General features: G+C 42.2%; 1 protein-coding gene across 5 annotated transcripts in view; it reads left to right on the top strand.

The window, feature by feature from the left end:
• The window catches only part of GALNT1 (polypeptide N-acetylgalactosaminyltransferase 1), a 65757-nt gene extending 54688 nt beyond the window's left edge, over positions 1-11069 (top strand). For all 5 annotated transcript variants that reach the window (XM_081933716.1, XM_081933713.1, XM_081933715.1 and 2 more), the window contains 4 exons: positions 574-713; positions 2408-2506; positions 3424-3558; positions 10249-11069. In XM_081933716.1, the coding sequence (XP_081789842.1) occupies positions 574-713; positions 2408-2506; positions 3424-3558; positions 10249-10395 (521 nt within the window). In that variant the 3' untranslated portion in view covers positions 10396-11069. The remainder of the gene's footprint in view (positions 1-573; positions 714-2407; positions 2507-3423; positions 3559-10248) is intronic.
• Positions 11070-19212: the final 8143 nt, after the last annotated feature.

Genomic DNA, 19212 nt, shown 5'->3' with positions numbered 1-19212 from the left:
GGTAAGAGGGCCTGTTGTAAATTGGGGGGAGGGGGGGAAGGGAGAGACTAGTGGGAACAAGAGGCAGTGTCATCTGGACACTTCAAGGATCTTTCGGCCAGGACCTGGGAATGGAATGTTAACTGCTTCTCAAAGTGTCCTATACTCAAAACATCCAACTACCATCCTCTTGGACACTGATGAACTAGTCAAAGGGGAAGGGCTAAAAGTTTGGAACAATGTAGCAATTTGTGCAGATTTTCTTTATTGCTTTCGCAGCATACAGTTGTCTGGTAAAAGATCGTTGAAATCTTCACATGGAGTCAAGTGTTTTTCTTTCCTAGAGAACCAGATGGGGCAGGGCTGATAAGCTGAATTATAGAATTACTTTTAAGCCACATTTGTATCCATGCCTAATAGTTTAAAATCAAATTTATTATATTTTTTCAGAGCCCTTTTTAAAGATTATGTGTAAAGATTGGTGTTTTGAAGTAATATGATTTACTGTATTTATATTTCACTAAAACTTTACAAAAGAAAAAGTAATATTGTGGTTCTCTGCAGACTTTAACAGTAATATGTATTTCTTTAAAGGGGTTACAAAGGTGGATTATGGAGACATTTCTTCACGACTTGGACTAAGACAAAAGCTACAGTGCAAACCTTTTTCCTGGTATTTAGAGAATGTTTATCCTGATTCCCAAATACCACGACACTATTTCTCTTTGGGAGAGGTAACAATTTTATGTATGATACTATATAGTGCAGACCTGGTCATTTTTTTCCCCTTAAGCCACATCTGCCCCACAGGCTGTCTTAGTCCAGTCAGCAGCATCTATGGTGGACAGGGCACTAACAATGGTAGGGTAGTGGGGCAAAAGCCCTCCACAATAGTCTGTTTCTTGTGACACCTTTGAAAAAAAATAATTGCCCATACCTGATATAGTTTGTAACGTGTCATAACTAAACACCTATACTTTTTCATGTGGAAATCTATAACATTTGGTACAGTGGGATTACAACAGTTTTTCCTTAGTGTGAAAGTCTACCTGTAAAAGAGGAATATAGGATTATACAACCATTTTTATATTAGTTTTGAAGTAAGCTTTCTTTATATTAAATTTTATCGTAAGATAAAAATACAAAAGAAAATAAGTGTTAGAGAACAGAGAAAAAGAACAAAGCATTTCTTTCCAAGCATTAAGGATGTCAAAGTTTACATCATGCCATTGATAGTTATTTTGCTTTAACAAAATTGTATTTTTTGTATAATACAAAATTATTTGTATTTTTAAATACAAATTATAAACAAAAATAGAAAATGTCTGTATTCCCAAATTTAATTTCATTAAATGAAGTTTCAAAAATTAATATTCCAAATATAATTTAACATACAATTTAAAACATATATAACATTAATAAAAACAGATATAAAACATTTAAAAGATTAAATATAAATAGAAAACTATAAAAAACTATAAAAAGTTCAGGAATGGACTTCCGGTTTATTCGCAGGGCCTGTTTTAGCCCTCCGGACCCTTCAGGGGCCTTCTGGAGGCTCCGGAGGATGAAAAACAGCCGTACGGACAAACCGGAAGTGACTTCTGGTGTGCTTGTAGGGTTGTTTTTTGCCCTCTGAAACCTTCAGGGAAGCCTCCTGAAGGCCCCTGAAAGCTCCGGAGGGCTAAAACCGGCCCCACAAGCAAATTGGAAGTACGTTCCCGAAGTATGTTCAGGTTTGCCCATAGGGCTGGTTTTTCGCGTTCTGGAGGCTTCAGGAAAGATCCTGAAGCCTCCGGAGGGTGAAAAATGGCTTCAAAAGAAGGCTGAAGTCAGCTGGCCAGAGAGCGCATGCGTACTGGCCAGTTAAAAGGGCAACGTCTCGCGTGCCTTGACAAATGGCTCCACGTTCCACTTGTGGCACGTGTGCCATAGGTTCGCCATCATGGCTCTAATAGAATCTAATTTCAGTTTCTGGAAAGTTTACAGCATACCCACATTTTTAAACAAAATATTGGTATAACATGTCTCAGACTATGTAAACTTTAAGATCAAAACCAAGATAAATAACAGAAAACAACCACATTTCAAATCTTAGCAATGTGATAGTTATACTTGTTCTATCTTTGTGTTGTTGCACTCACCCACTTCCTGCCTGTATGTGCACTCACTTACGGGGCTAAAACTTACAGAGAAAGCAAAAGGGATAATCACTGTGAGAATATGAGCGTAATGACTACATGACCCTGTCATCAAGTAGTTAAAGAGATGATGGGCAAATTTGGCCTTCTTCACACTTTCTAAGGCTAATGTGTAAGTTAGTTAATATCTATCTGGTGTGTATGTGTGTATATATTTCCCCCACCCCCTCTCTATTTCTGTTTCTCTTTCTCATCTATCTATCTGATTTTTTTAAACCTTTCTTTAGATAAGAAATGCGGAAACAAATCAGTGTCTAGATAATATGGCACGAAAAGAAAATGAAAAAGTTGGAATTTTTAATTGCCATGGAATGGGTGGTAATCAGGTAATAATTTTGTTTTTATTATTTTTGAGAAGTAAATAATTTTAACTGATATATTTAAAATCTCTTCTTATTGGCCTATCTCTTTATAATTAATCAATAATGGAGCTTATACTGAAGAATCATAATTCCATTTTATGGAGAATCAGGATCTGATCAGCTTTAAGCTAGTCACTGGTATGAATTTCCACAGGTGGTGGTTAGATTAAATATTTTATCACAAATTAATTCAGATTGTTTCCAGAGTTAATTTGGCAGCATTGTTGCCTTCTCTTGAAGCCCTGAGTGATTTATCGAATAAGGACACACTGCATTTAGCCAATATTTTTGTGGCACTTCCAGCAAGATAACCCATGTAAGCTTGCAACTTGTGTGAAACAATGTTTTATATTTTAAATACACTCATGCCCCCATATACTATTGCATCATTAATATTTAAATCAATTTACCTGCCAGGGGAAATTTACCATATCAATTAAATAAACACAGTTCATATTTCAGCTATATGGAATCCCAATTAATAGCCATCATTTCTAATAGCAATTGTCATCTCTGATGTCAGTACAGACACTGCTAAAAAAATTCCCACTTTACACAATTTGTTAATGTTATGTCCTATTTTTGTTTAGAGTGAGTAAACATAATACAATACATTACAACAGCATAATTGTGCTAATAGAATTACAATTTTTAAATATAATAGAAGAAAAAGTAAATCTAGACAAACTTGAGAAATTTGAAAAATATTACTTTATTGCCACTGGAAATTTCATAAATGCCATTGTTAGGGAACCTGTTAAGTGGCAAAAAAGGAGATTCGTTTGGCTGGTGTTTTCCAAATATTTTATTAGGAGGAGGTTTTGTAGTCGGATTTTATAATGAACTATCATTGCTGTAATCAAATGTGGTTTTCTCTCAAGGTTTTCTCATACACAGCTAACAAGGAGATCCGAACAGATGATTTGTGCTTAGATGTCTCCAAACTTCATGGTCCAGTCACAATGCTCAAATGCCATCACTTAAAAGGCAATCAGCTTTGGGAGTATGATCCAGTGGTATGTGTCTTTATGACCCTTTATTCTCTTGAGAAAATATCTGGTTATAACTAGAAAATAGAAGGAAAACATTGTTTTTGAAAGATATTCTGTCAATTTATTTCATAGCATCATGTGATTGCCATTTACAGTCTTCCTTTTTTTTTTTAAACAAGTTTTATTGGTTTTTTAGTGTTTTACAAAAGGAAAAGGTATGGGGAAAGTTACAATTGTGGCAGCCGCAAACTGCTACCTACCGCATTTACAGTCTTCCTTGTTGGCTTCCCACAATGTCAGTGAGGAAGTAGTTCACAAGTCACTCTTGTAAGATGTTCTTTCTCCTGTTGCTTTTTCTCCTGAGGAGCCCCCAGATGGTTGGGCGAGTATAGGATCCAGGCAGGTGGCTGCTTATCCACCCACATTTGTACCAGCCCATTACCATCCATTCCTCACCTGCGTTCTGGGCTATAGCACCTATTCACTGATACATATTTCAGGCTATAGGATTTGCACTCCTTCCTCTCCATCAGGCCCAACCAGCATGCTCACCCAACTCGCTTGCAAGAGATTTAAAGACGGGCTTTTCATGATTGCAACTTCCTCTCAGATTTCCCATTGACTTTGCTTGTTGAAACCAGCAAGAAGACATAAATTGTACTCAAATAAGGTCCTTGCTTCATAATCCACAATTTTTGCTTAACAAAGGCAACAGGGTCTGCAGAAGTTACTATAACTAAGTGATGCAGTAATGAGACATTGCACTTTACAACTGCATCACTTAGCAATGGAAATTCCAATCTCATTTACAGAATATAGAACATAGAATCATAGGACAGGAAGGGATCTCAGGAACCATGCTCAAGGCAAGACACCTTATACTGTACCAAACAAATGGCCATCCTTTTTTTTTAAACCTCCAGTTTTCAAGAGCACCCAGAACACTAGGAAGCAAGCTGTTCCATTTAATAAATATTTCATTGTCAGGAAAGTAGTTCTCTTTAGTTCACCTTAGTGCCAGGTATGATCTCTGTAACAGCCTTCCAACACTAACTTCTTGTCCTGCCCTCAGATGCTTTACAGAATAAGTCAACCTCCTTGTCTCTGTGACTTCCCCTCATGTCACCTCTCTTCAGTGGCCTAGACAAACCTAGTTTCCTTAACCATTCATCATATGATTTAATATCTACTTCTCTTATTATCTTTGTTGCTCTTCTCTGCACTTTTTCTAGGGCCTTGGCATCTTTTTTGTATCATGGTGATAAAACTGTACACACCTACTCCATGTACGACCTCATTAGTGCAGTATAGAATGTACTATCACTTATCATGATCTTGGCGTGCCCTCTGTTGATGCAGCCTAAAAATCTATTGGCTTGTCTGGAAGCTGCAGCACTTGCTGGCTCATACTTAAGTGGTAGTCTACTAGATTCCTCTCATAGTTGAAACTATTGAGCCAAGTACCACCTATTCTCCAAAATAACTTGTGGGAGGAGTCACTGTTGGGTATTCTCACGTCCATTCTGCCCAGAGACAGGTTAAATTTGAGGCCACTCCTCTCTACTTCCTCTTCCTGCGAATTAATCTCATTTTTGGCCCAATAAGAACTGTTTTTGCTGGCTCTTCATTTGGATTTGAAAATATTGGATTTTTCCTCCCTTGATTCTTCCCACCTTCCCTCCCTGCATCTCTGTTTGTTATCTGTCTGCTGAGGCAGTAGCTGGGCTAGCTGCTGTGAGTGTGGGAGCCTCCAAACCCCTGCCATTCCGGGGGTGGTGGTGCTCCTGGCTGCATGCCACTGTGAGCCGTGACCCTGAATTTGCTTCGGGGGGGGGGGGGGTTGCCAGATAGCTTGGAAGGTTTTTTTGGGCAGAGCGGCTCAATCAGAGCAGCTCAGCAGTCGGACCACATGGTTAGTGGCCATTTTGTGTGAGCGGCCATTTTGCAAGACACACGTGGATGCAGAAGATACTCAGCGCTCCTGCTTCAGCTCACCTAGTTCTCGGAGACCACTGCTGGTGCTTGGAGGTATCGGCTAGCCAGTATTCCACCGAAGATCGGGGAGGGATATCAGCTGTTTGGCGGGGAGCTGCTGATTCGAGCCACAGATCGACGGCAGCATTTGCATGGGCGTGCCAGTTCAAAGGAGGCTCCAAACCCCACACAAAGCCCCCAGGATGCCTGGGGCTGAGGAGGGCAAAGATCTTCTACCATGTGTAGCTGTGAGGAGAAGGTGGAAAATGGCGGGTGCCACGAGGCGCAGGGAAGCAGCTGTCCCTGGATCACCAGGTGATTTCAGTCTGGGCGATGGGACCTCCCGGGGAGCTGCCCCATTAATGAGGGGGAGGTCCACCTCCAAGAAGAGTACCTCCATGTCTTCAAGAAAGCAAGCAGCAGGAACCTGAGGTACGCATCACCAGGGTGCTGGCAGGCAAATTAGGGATAGCATCAACCCCTTGCAATCCAGATCGCCTTCCCCCATAGGCCTTCTCCGTTGGCTGAAGCCCAGCATCGTTTTCCAGGCTCCCTTCGTGGGTCACCTAGAGAAGACAGCCCCTCGTCTCCCCCTCTCTCTCCTGCACAGTCTGCAGGTCCCCTTGGAGTTCCTTTTGGCTGTCTGGCAACCGGTTCCACTAGACCTCATCTGGCTCCTCAGTCTGCAGCCTCCAGGCCTGAATTGGAGCCTCCTTGCCTCACCCCAGTTTTTCCAGAACTTCCTGAGAGTTTTCAGAATGTAACTGCTCAGGTCATTGCTCAGGAGATTGCCATGGGGCTGCAACACAAATATCAGTCTTCTAGACGAAGTTCTCGTGGGACCCCACGAGATAATCCAGACCAACCCTGTGCTAGAAAGCACAGATCAGTTTCCCCTTCAACTGCTAGCGAGGGGTCTGGTTTGGAGGAGGAGGGACAGAAAGATATTGAAGATACTGAAGTCGAGGACTCCCAGGTCAATGCCGGTGGATGCCCTCAAATCTGTGAAAGAACATAAACTGGCTGGAGCTCAGAGCGGTGCACCTGGCACTTTGCCATTTCAAGAGACAGTCCGAGGTCAACCTGTCCTGGTCCTGACGGACAATGTTGTTGCCAAGGTCCATTTAAACAAGCAAGGGGGCACTCACTCGTTGATGCTGCAATATAAATCAGAGAGACAGTAGACCACAGGGAATGGCAGCTTCATCCCAGTGTTTTTGAGCAGATTTGTCGGAGGTTCGGTCGGCCGACAATGGACCTCTTTGCCACCCCGTCAAATGCCCATGTCCGGGACTTCATCTCTCGATTCCCAACTCAAGGACCAGTGGACATCGACGCCCTGTGTTGCAGATGGCCAGTGGGCCACACCTACACTTTTCCCCCTCTCTCCCTCCTTCAGAGGGTTCTGAGGAAATTAGTGCTAGAGAGGGCGGAGGTGATTCTATTGGTCCTGGTGGGGCTATCAGTACTTCCCCACTGGAGGATTCCACGGGTAGGTGGTTCTGCGCCAGGGGATCCTGGTACATCCGGAGGGGAGTGGCTTCAGTTGACCGTTTGGCGTTTGAGTGGGAGCAACTGAGAGCGGCCCATTTTTCAGCCAAAGTGAACAAGACCATTGAGGTTTCCAGGAGGCAATCTACCACACGCATTTATGATGCGACCTGGGCCTCCTTTGTGGCTTGGTGTCGGTCCACACAGGTGGATCCGGCGTCAGCTTCGGTGCCACAGGTACTGGAGTTTCTCCAAGATGGCCTGGAGAAAGGCCAACCCACAATACCCTCAGATGCAGGTTTCGGCCCTGGCCACAGTCCTTGGGGGGGAGCCTCTCGATCCCTAGCACACCACCCAGTCATTAAGCAGTTTCTCAGAGCGGTAGCTAATCTCAAGCCCCCTGTGGTATACCGGTTCCCCACATTGGACCATCCCACAGTACTTTAGGTACTGATAGAGGCTCTCTTTGAGCCTTTGAGAACAGTGAGTCTTCAGTTCCTAACCCTTAAGGTTGTATTTCTGGTGGCGATTACCTCTGCCAGACGTATTTCCAAACTCAACGCACTGTCTTCCAGGGCGGATCTATGCACATTTTACGACAACAGAGTTGTCCCCAGGCTTCTTGCCCAAGGTTAACACTCTTTTCCATAGGTCCCAGGAGGTGGTGCTGCCTGACTTCTGTCCGGCGCCATCCAGGGAAAGGGAACGGTCCTGACATTGTCTAGACGTGAGGAGGCACTGCCTATCTACCTGAAATGCACTTCTCCATTCAGGAAGTCGGAGGCTCCCTTCAGCCCTTTACCCTTCGTCTCCTTTCAGCCCTCTACCCTAGGAGCAAATGTGTCGCCTGCTACCATAGGCAGATGGATTTGGCTGGCCATCACTAGGGTATATGAGGCACACAGGCTATTGGTGCCAGCTGGCATCATGGCGCACTCCACTAGGAATGCGACCACGTCCGCAGCCTGGTCTAGCCAGGTACCCATCGGGGATATCGGTAGGGCTGCCATCTGGACTTCGCCCTCGCCTTTCATCAGGCATTACAGGCTGGATGCTTATGCTTCCACTGAGGCCTCTTTCAGTAGGGGGATACTTCAGGGAGTGCTGGACACTTGGGGGGCTCAGGCCAAATGATTTCCTCTCATGGACACCTAGCTTTGGTATGTCCCATCAGTGACTCCTCCCACAGGTCACTTTGGAGAATGTCAGTTAGTCTTACCTGAACTGCATTTCTCAAAGGTCCTGTGGGATGAGTCACTTCCCACCCAGATAGTGCGCTGGTTAGCGCAGAGGGTCCTGAGCTTGGTTAGTGGCTTTGGTCAGTCAGGGACTGGGGGGGTTTGGTGTTGTCTTTTCTATCCCCTTCCTTCCCAGGTCCTGATTTTGGACTTTGACCTTCAATTAATCTGAAGAGCCAGGAAGAGGAAGTAGAGAGGAATGGCCTCAAATTTAACCTCAGTCTCTGAGCAGATTGGATGTGAGAATACCCATCAGTGACTCATCCCACAGGACCTTTGAGAAATGCAGTTCAGGTAAGACCAACTGACATTCTATATATGTGAATTTTTTTCCTGCCTTACTTTTCACCACTGAATTGCATCTTGAATAGGTCCCAATGCTCAATTCTTTCAAGATCCTTCTGAATCTTCAACCTACTTTCCAAAATGTTAGCAATTCCCCCCAGCTTGTTGTCTGCAGATTTGATGAGCTCCCCTTCTATTCCTCATCTAGATCATTTATGAAGATATTGAAGAGCACTGGGCTGAAGGCAGAACCTCAGTCTATGTAGTTATAGTTCTGCTGAGAGCTTACATGTGGAATGCATTTGCAATCAATTGTGAAAGCATTTGATGGTGGTAGTGTCTATTTTACATTGTTCTGTCTTACCAAGGAGTAAGTTTTGGTCTACTTTGCCCAATGCCTTACTGAAGTCCAAGTGTACTATATTCACAGTATTTTCTTTGTTTGCTAATTTAGTCATTATCAAAGAGGTTGTCCCAAAGTCTTGCCATCCTCTTCCAATAGTGGATCCAATGAGTTAACTGGATCTAAGAGGCTTGTTTTATGTCTGTGATGGTCAACCTATAGTACGTGTGCCAGAGGTGGCACGCAGAGCCCTCTCTGTGGGCACGTGTGTGATTGCCAGCTGCTCTTCGCGGGCACCAGAGCACTGGAAAATGGCCTGAAAACGCCCAAAAAAAACAGTCTGAAAACGGCCAAAAAACTGGCATGCGTGTGCTACCTAGTTGGTCTTCGGGTTTCTGGTACTCTGGTGCACGTACGTGCAATGCATGTTCCAATTTGGGCACTTGGTGCTGAAAAGGCTCTCCATCATTGTCCTATGCTATATAGAATTAAATATCTTATATGCAGCAAGCTCATTGAACACATGACAATTGCAGGAGACTATCAGCAAATTGTAAAAAAATTGTTTCAGCAACACTAGTACCTCTTTCACTTATTCATTCAAGTGTTACATATCAAAGACCCTTCTTATCCATGGCTAGGTGATACCAAATAGTATGATAGCCCTTGTACTATTCTTTTTTAGATGAATCCTAAGGGAATGGAAGGTAAGATTTCAAACTTGTATTTCTAGCTCTTTTATAAACAATGTTGAATTTTATTAGCTTGATTGCTGATTTACCCAACATCACACATTTGTTATATTGGTAGAGTTTCTCAGTCATCCGGGTCATAGTTATCTCAAAGTTGTTTTTTCAAAAGGCAACTGGACTGTTTTTTCCTTGAGGAAGAAGAAAAAAATGTTTTGCTTATCATCCAAGAAACTTCATCAGTTTTGATGGCAGTGGGGGAGGATAGGTAATGACAACTGAGACTGAATGGTGGGGGAATGGAAGGATAGTTCTGACCAGATGGTGGGGTGGGGAAAAAGAAAGGATTGTATTTCTTTGCAGTCATCTGGCCGTTAACACTCCCTGAGAGCTCTAGAGGACACTTGGGAGTTTATCATTTGTTATGAACATTCATCAATATCTGATAGTTGTCCATCTTGTCAACATTCCATGATTATTCCATAAATAAGGGGAAAAAAACTTGATAGAAAATTTTTTTCAATTCTCCATTGCTTCACAATGTCTAACCATAAGAGACTGTATTGTGTTTAATGGTATCTTAATTATTTGATTTTATTTAGAAATGTTGGGTTAACGCATTTTCTCTCTCTGTCTCTCCCCCCTCCTCTCTCTTTCTCTCCCTCTCCTTTTATTCTCCACACATGCAATAAAGAAATTAATCCTGTTGCATGTGAACAGTAACCAATGCCTGGATAAAGCCACTGAAGAAGACAGCCAAGTGCCCAGTATCAAGGACTGTAATGGTAGCCGTTCACAGCAATGGCTTCTTCGTAATGTCACTCTTCTAGAAATATTCTGAAGGGTTTCTAAGGCAAGGATTGACTGGACTACCTCAGCGAGTGCATTTGCTATATTATGTATCAAGCAAAGGCTGCAAGTTGTTTGATCACTGGAGCAATCAGTTCTAAAGTTCTGAGAGCTGTGAACCAACCATCCAGGTGTTGAAATATGGAGCTAACTAAAGGAGTACTTGTAAAGCTTTATGCACTAATGTTTACAAGAAATCATTTTGTAGAACACATGGACAGTGGAAATGTAATCGAGGAAATATGCTCTCTGGAGAACAACTTAGTTTGCTTGTATATCAGCAACCTCCCAAAATGCTGTTAGAAATATTCATGATGTTTGTGCAAAGTTCAATATTTACCCAAAGGTCATATAAAAATATAAATGGGACCAATTAAAAATAAAAGAGAAAAATCATTGATACAAACATGTATAAAACAGGATTTAGAAAAGACAATTGGAACTGTTAAAACTTATAATCCCAAACATCATTTATATATAATTAATTTGATCTCAGTGGAAAAAAGGTGACCAAGCAAAATAGCAACTTTTTATTCAATTGTGTGCTGATCCATTAATTTTTTTCTTACAGTACAGGCCTTGAACGTGTTTTAAGAAAAACCAAAATTAACATAAGTAAAATTAGCGCTCTAAATGTTGGATTAAATTAAAAAACTTTTAATTTTGTCTTGTAGTTTTTCCAAACTTATTGCTTCTTTTTTCCAAATATCTCAAAAATATTTTTTTACTTATTTGTGTTTGATTTGCTACTTAAGTTAAAAGTATGTCAGCTATCTTTGATCTGACAAGAATTTATCTGTGCATTTTAAATTTCTTAACTGATTATGTTTTATGCCCAAGTCTCCTAATACTGCATTATAATTTCTTTACAGCAATAAGTATTTCATTCCTCAGTTCTACTCATCAGAGCCTGCAGAAATAACTTATTCAGATAATAAATAATTGACATCTGATGTTTCCTTAAAGCATATTTCCATCCAATATTATAATATAATTCATATTTTTGAAATGTAATGTTCTACTTTTTTCTAATAAAATCAAGAGAAATTATTAAATAACTCTCTTTATTAAAAGTGATAAAAGTGCTGTACCCCATCCTCCAATTCTGAAACTGGCCAAAAATTGTATCACACTAAGTATTACTGATCCCACAGTGTATCTTTCCAGCATATTTGGAAAGGGCCTACTTGCACTGCTGACCATATAGCTATAACACATAACATTAAAAAGGTTGTGATTTTTTTTAAAAAAATGATGTTCTCAATTCCAACCCTGTACCACATCATCTGTCTCTTAAAAAGCCTCCTCCAGTTGCATAATATTGTGGTTACCCCATCATAATACTCTGGTCATCCCATCCCAGCACTATCAACCAATTGAATTTTTTTTAATCCTGAAAATTGTGAACTGGCCAACTGTTTAATGATAAGTAGGTGGCAACAAAGAATTAATGATGTCTTGTTTCTATGTTGCCATCTGGGGTTCATCTCGATATGTGGAACCAATATGTAGCTGAGAACTGGAATTTGAGAAAGCCAGTTTATCTTTGGGGATCAGCATGGAAATTGAAAATCACCATAGAACATAATGTGAGGAGAAGAAGAAATGAACCAGGACTTTCATGGAGCACTCAAGCAGGGCTACTAAAAGGTAATTCTCAACCAAATAGGCTATGATTCTTTCAGTTACTTTTTACATATATTAAGCCAGGCATCAACCAGGCAATTTATATGGATTTGCCCATAGAAAAGTAGATAATTTGTGGCCAGGGGAATCTTTGCACAAATCAATCTTGTGCACCAATTGCAAGTATTTCTGGGTTTGGAGGCCTAGTTTACAGTCACAAAACGGAGTCTTAGTCACTTCCATTTTACTAGTTTACTGCTTTCATTTTACTTGTTTAATGCAGTGTGGTCTATGTGGACCTGTCCTTGAAGACTATCCAGAACCTGAATACAGCAGCACACACAACCTGGGGTATCAGGTAGTTCACCTGAGTAACACCATTGCTGTGAGAGGTACACTGGCTTCCAGTTACTTTCTATGAGCAATTCAACATACTGGTTATCACCTATTAAAGCCTGCATGGCCTAGAGTCAGGTTACTTAAGGGACCACCTCTCCTTGTGGATATCTGCCCATGTTACTAGGTAGATAGAATTGGTGCATTGCAGATCCCCTCCTTTAAATATTGCCATCAGATGGAACCTCAGAGCTCTGTCTTCTGGATGGTTGCCCCAATTCTTTGTAATAGCCTTCCACTGAAGATCAGAAGAACACCTACCCTTTTAATCTTCTGGAAGACTGAAGAGCTGGGTCTTCTTCCAAGCATTGGGTGGAGAGGGGGAATTGAATTGTGAGAATGGTTGGTCTGGTGCCTATATTTTATGGATCACTTTGAACAGCCTAAGATCATTGTAAGAGATTGGGGGTCATATGTGTCCTGTAAATAAACGATAAGTCATTTTATCTGCAAGAAAACATTTTAATCTGAATGTTAATATTCTAGGAAATTAATGTATGTGCAGAAATTTTTGACTTCCCTTGTTATATGAAAGGATTCTCTAATAAAGAATATGGGGGAACAAGGCTTCAGCTGAACCATGTACAAGCAAAAGGAAATAATTATGAATAGTAGGAATTAGGCTGAAAACGTAAACAAAAGTGTTTAATTTTTTTTATTAGTGTCCTTTAATCTTATACTGTGTAAGCATCTATAATTTTTAAATATGATTTTAATCTTTTTCCAGACAAGATGGACAGCACATACATTTAATAAATAAATAAAATGTTCTTAGGCGCTAGCATCTTTAAAAAAAAAATATGTCTTTTAGAAGAGAAATTAGTGCTATTCTGCTATTTCACAGAAGCATGAGAGTCATGTACATATATCAGAAAAGAATGTAAGGACAAATGTGCCTATAGCAATGGAGATAACATGCCAATTATAATGTGAGAAATTAGCCTATTCCTTAAAATGAAAATAAAATTTAACAATTCTAGAAGGAGGCATGCACAGACTAGTTATTTACAACTGATTATAAAATGACTTTCCACTCCTTGCAGTTAGCAGTGGTTTTCCCTTATGTGTTAAATAAGGCACTTGAACTTGATTTATAGTGCCTGGTGTTTTGACAGAGCAAGGAATGAACTACAGAGAAGAAATTCTTCCAACAGTATCAACAAGGTGCTAATGATCCCTATAGCTGATATAGAAAATTTACACATGCTTGGACCAGCTTCCCACACATCACCCTCATACTGTAGATGGAGACCTACCTGGAGCTTGGAAAGTGGAGGTATTTTGTCTAAGCATAGGTGTTGTGGCAGATGAGCTCTCCTTTACCTCGCCAGATTGGTATTTTTCACTGTTAAAGGTATCCTCGCCAGTGATGTCTCAGAGCACCTTCAAAGTGTTCCACCATTCTCTGGACAATGCAGTCATCATCCTGCATGGGGGCCAAGTTATCGGGGTCTGGGTGTCTAAGGGGATAGAAGCCATAGAAACACCTTTTCAGGAAACTTGGACAAAAATATAACAAACATTTTACCCATAATTAAAACCATCAAGCCAGTAACAGTGTAATTAGAATTAGCCAAAACCCTCAGACACATCAACCCAGTTTTCCACTGCACCTTATTGAAACCAGTAATCACCTCCCCCCTGCATCCTGCGAAAGGAGCACCTCTAATCCCTGCACTTATCAAAGGAGAGCAATACTCAAAATTAAAGAAATCTTGGACTTCTTCAAACATAGAGGAAAAATGCAGTACTTAATAGCATGGAAAAACTCCCCCACCCATCTGAGACCGAATGGGTTGATGCCCAAAATGACAAAGCCCTCCAACTCATTTGCAAATTCCATAACAAATATCTTGGCAAAACCCGATGATACCCAGATGACACTAACCATTTCTCTTATTTTTTTGTTTCGGGTCCTTTTCAACATAATGCTAGATACGCCCCCACCTTGAGCTTTGCTTTGCATTGATGGCATCCTGCTATAAAAAAAAGGGGGGGAGATGGGGACAAAACACTGAGAAAGAGATGATATGAATCAGAGGTGCCAATCTGAAACAATAGATGAGAGATGGAAGGACATAGGCTTGAGAATGGATTGTAAAAACCCACCAAATGTGAGTTACCAAAACATCTACTTTGCATACACTGGACACTGACCACTTTAGTAAAAGTACACTTTTTTGTACTAATGGAGTCAAGGGTCTTTCCTAAAACACCCAATCTGGGACAGGGCTGACACATTCTTTCTCTCAGGTTTGATCGAGTGGATGTTATCCTTAATGACCAAGTTTTTGCACTTGATTTTTAGGAAGTACTCACCTTCCAGAAGATCTACAGGAACTGCACTGCTCTCTTGTCAGCCATATGAGCATCTAAGGCTATGAGGCCAGCCCAAACATGAATGCCATTCGTAATCTCAATGTTGCCAATGTCAAGCGGGTTCTCTGCTTCTACCCTCCTTGTACAGAAGACTATAGCAGCACCATGGCCTCAAACACATCTTTGGCAGCATACAAGATCTGAACCCTTAGTTCATATTGCAAAGTAATAGGAAGCTGGACCGAGGAAGAGGCTAGATGTTCAGATTGATAACCATTAAACTCTCTTAACAAATTCGAGTGCACAGGCCTTGATAATTTCTTGCACATGGTGAGTGTTTTTGCATCAACTGTAGGGCAGCCCATACTGGTCCACACTTATATTTGCAGTTGGTTTATTGTTGCCTTGTTTGCATTCATGCCTATATCCTATCATAGGCTTTTCATGCTCATATCCTATCGTAAAAATTTCTTTAATATAAAAAATATTCAAATACATCATAAGACTGCTTTTGCTCATCTAAAACTAGCTTGAATTTTTGTCTGGCACATGGTTCTTTGGCCCTAAGCTTTTGTGTGAGTTTTGCATTGCCACAGACTTGCCTGGGATTGCACCCCAATTCCACAACCTCAACGTGGCACTGGTATTTTTGCACTTTTTGGTATCTTGGCTCTCTGAACCCAATAATGCTCGATGACCTTTTCATCCCAAGTTGTTGTCTGCTATTGGAAGAAATATTCATCTGGTTCTGTTCCAAACTGGGAGAAAGACACTGGAAACATGGAGGCTGATTGAAAAGAAAGTTTAATGATGAACAGAACTAACAGCAGTTCTGAATCAGCTGACAAAATAGAGTTGAGAGTGGGGTTTTTTTTAATACCTTCTTAGGGCTTTGTATTTGAGCTTCCTGTTCCTGTGTAAGAACATGTCCTTTAATATTCCATTGGCTGTTGTCAGATTCCTATGAGGTCATGTAGGGATTATGTAGGGGTCATAGCTGGCTCTATAGGCAAAAGATAAAATGGAAATCCTAGGTGCTTATCTGAGCTAATCTGGTCAACCTCAGGCTTAATGGCTCTCATCCAGTGTTAGATCTTGGGTGAGGGGCTGCTTTTATCCTATCACTCTGCTTTTGTTATTGGTCAATTTTTGCTGCAAGCAGTTTTAAAATATCCTGTCTTGAATAGATTTCTTCCTGCTTTGTTTATGAATAGAGCCATCTAGATACTTGACAACTTCTTTCAATAAACTCTATAATTCTAAAGTAGTGCCATCTGCTGTGGGCTATTAAGAAAGAGTGGGGGCTGGTTTCTGCCTCTAAAAACATGTTTATTCATTTCTTTCTTTGGGGAAATATAATATTCTGCCTTAATATTCCTCAAAATATTTCATTCTTTGGGGCGGTGGGTGGCTTCCCACACTGCCCAATTATCAGTCAGCTACATGTTTTTGTCCCATAACCATCTTCACTGCTTACAGCTTGTAAGCAATCTATTATAGCAGAGATATTTCTATAATCAACTTAATTAATTAAATTGAGATGACCAGAAGAGCTGCTGCGAGACAGACTGGAAATAGCAGGCTCTGATGAGTTCCATGAAAATCCAGCCTGACAAACTGTTGTCAGGGTGTGTATGTCTTCGGACTGGAACTATCTTGTAGGGATAGTGAAGGAGAAGTGCCTCAGATGATCAAGAGGAACAAAACTGGTTCCTTGCAGGTCAGGGGCAAGATCTTTGAACCAGCAGTGGGGGCAGTGGACATTGTAAAATGTCCGCTCAGAAGCTGGGCCAACCGGACTATATATTGATGCAGGAAAGGAGTCTGGATGAAGTGATGGGATTGGGTGAGAAGATTAGCTAACCCACTGATATAAAAATTTTGAATTTTAATTGGGAAAGACTTTTTTGAGCCAAAAATAGTGTTTAATTGATAAATTGGGAACTTCACAGAAAGAAAAGAGAAAAAAAATGGCAGTTTAAACTACCAAAGCCCAAGGAGAATTGTTTGTTCTAATTAATTGGAGGGGGAAAGCGAGAAAAGGATTGGCTAACCCACAGGTATAAAAACTCTGAAGTTGAAATTTGGGGAAAAAAATTTAGTTGAAAATAGTGATTAATTGATAATTGGAAACTTTACAGAAAGAACAGAAAAGAAATGGTGGCTAAAATACCATAGCCCAAGAAGACTTGTTTGTTCTAACTTGTTTTTTCTAATTAATTGGAGGTGGAAAATGAGAAAAGGAAAACCTGAGAAAAAGTTTTGCTTCTCTTGTTATTATTTTTATTTTCTGGATTTTAAAATTGTTTTGGGGAAATGCGCTGGACTGAAAGAATTGATGATTGGAGCCGTCTACTGAAAGGAAGAAAGTGTTACTTTGTAGAAACAAAGAAAGTGAAATTTAAAGACCTGACCTTGATGTGAATTGGAACGTTGAGAAATGTTAACTTCCGGTTTGCTCAGAGGGTCCTTTTAGGCGTTCCGAAGGTGTCAGTGAAGCCTCCGGCCAGTCGCTGAAGCCAGGGCCGGATTTAGATGAAAAAAGGCCCTAGGCTATTCTACTTATGGGGCCCTTTCACCTCCCATTTTTAAGTTTGTAAATTACATGAGAGATAATAAAATACATCATTACTGTGATATATATCAATATATTAAATGAAACCTGTTGTAATTGGTACTAACCTTTATAAAAAATGTGACACGGATAATAAATAAAAATAAAAGGCCCCTCTTGATCTTGAGGCCCTAGGCTAAAGCCTAGTTAGCCTATAGGAAAATCCGGCCCTGGCTGAAGCCTTTAGAACGCTTAAAATGACCCTCCGAGCAAACCGGAAGTGACTTCCGGTTTGCTCGGAGGGTCTTTTGAGCGCTCCGAAGGCGTCAGGGAAGCCTCTGGGGGGGGGAGGCTCTTTTCGCCCTCCCCAGGCTCCTATAAAGCCTCTGGAGCCTGGGGAGGGCGAAAAAAGCATGTAAAAATGGGGGGTCGTGCCTGTAGCGCGTGCATGCGCACTGGGGGGGTTGCACATTGCATTATGGGTGTGGCACGCCCGCACATGACCCTCCTGCGCTCCCCCCACTTGTGGCACGTGAGCCAAAAAAGATTCGCCATCGCTGGTATAGGTTCTCCTGCTTGAGCAGGGGGTTGGACTAAAAGACCTCCAAGGTCCCTTCCAGTTCTATTCTGATTGATTGACGTTGAGTTTTTCAATCAGAAAGGTCAGTAGGTTCCTAGTGCCGCATAACGGAGTGGGCTTCCGTTACTTGTTCCAGCTTCTGCCAACCTAGCAGTTCGAAAACATGTAAAAATGCAAGTAGAAAAATAAGGACCACCTTTGGTGGGAACGTAACAGCATTGCGTACGATAAGTCATGCTGGCTATATCGCCACGATGTCTTCGAACAGCTCTTCGGCTTTGATGAGCACAGCACCCTAGAGTCGGGACCGACTAGCACGTATGTGCGAGGCAGTGGTGGGTTTCTGCCGGATCGCACCGGATCGCGCGATCCGGTTGGTCAATGAACCCGGAAGTAATTTCCTGCCCCGCCCCCTTGGTGTTTTTTGCATTGGGGCTTCCTGCAAGAGAGAGGGAGTAAAGACCTTTTCCGGATTGTTGGTGGTGGAGGTGCAGGCCCGTGCTCACTGAAGCAAGTCCGGGGAAGTCCTTTGCGCCAGCTGGAAAAGGTCTTCACTCCCCCCGTTGCAGCATGCCTCCGATGCAAAAAATGGCAAGATCGGCGCACTTGGGGCTGCTGCTGTGATGTCCAAGCAGTGCGCCTCTCCCAGCCACTTTCGTAGCTTCCCGGAGCGCCAAGAGCCTTCGCGCTCTTCTCCGCGCTCCTCGGCTCCTCGCAATGGCGATCTGAGCAACATGCGATTCACCTCACTCACTGTCTCCCTGGCGATGGGACGGCGCTTGCCTGCGCTCCACCAGCTTGGGCGCGACCAGAGAAGTTTCTCTTCAAAGAAATGTCTTCAGTGGAGCGGTGGCAGCCTGTGTCCCTTTCAGGAGCTCCAGTGAGGAAACTTCTCCAGTCGCACCCGAGCTGGTGGAGCGCAGGCAAGTGCCGTCCCGTTGCCAGGGAGACAGTGAGTGAGGGGAATCGCGTGTTGCTCATATCACACGGGCGCAGTCTGGTCGAGAACCGGGCAATGGGCGGTAGTTTGTTAGGGCAGCAGAGAATGAAAGTAGATAGCCTAGCCGAGGCAAAGGATCCTGCAGCCTCCTTTATTCCTTCCTTCCCTCAGCGCCCCCCAAAGCGTTCCCCCTGCTCGCTGCTGTTGCTGCCGCCACACCGTCTCTGCGTGCCCGCCCGGGCTCCGGCCTGAGTGGTAGTGAGCAATGGCGCAGGGCAGCTACTGCTCCTGGGCTAGCTGTGGGTCACACTGCTCAGAGGGCAGCGCCCTGACTCCCGCCGCCACCGCTACCATGTGCTACCTCATGTTCCTTGTCTTCTGGCCATGGCCCCAC

This window comes from Natrix helvetica (genome assembly GCF_964273705.1).
Source record: "Natrix helvetica genome assembly, chromosome: Z".
In the NCBI taxonomy this organism is placed as follows: domain Eukaryota; kingdom Metazoa; phylum Chordata; class Lepidosauria; order Squamata; family Natricidae; genus Natrix; species Natrix helvetica.
The sequence above is the reverse complement of the archived record's forward strand: the minus strand, read 5'-3'. Positions and strand labels throughout refer to the sequence as shown.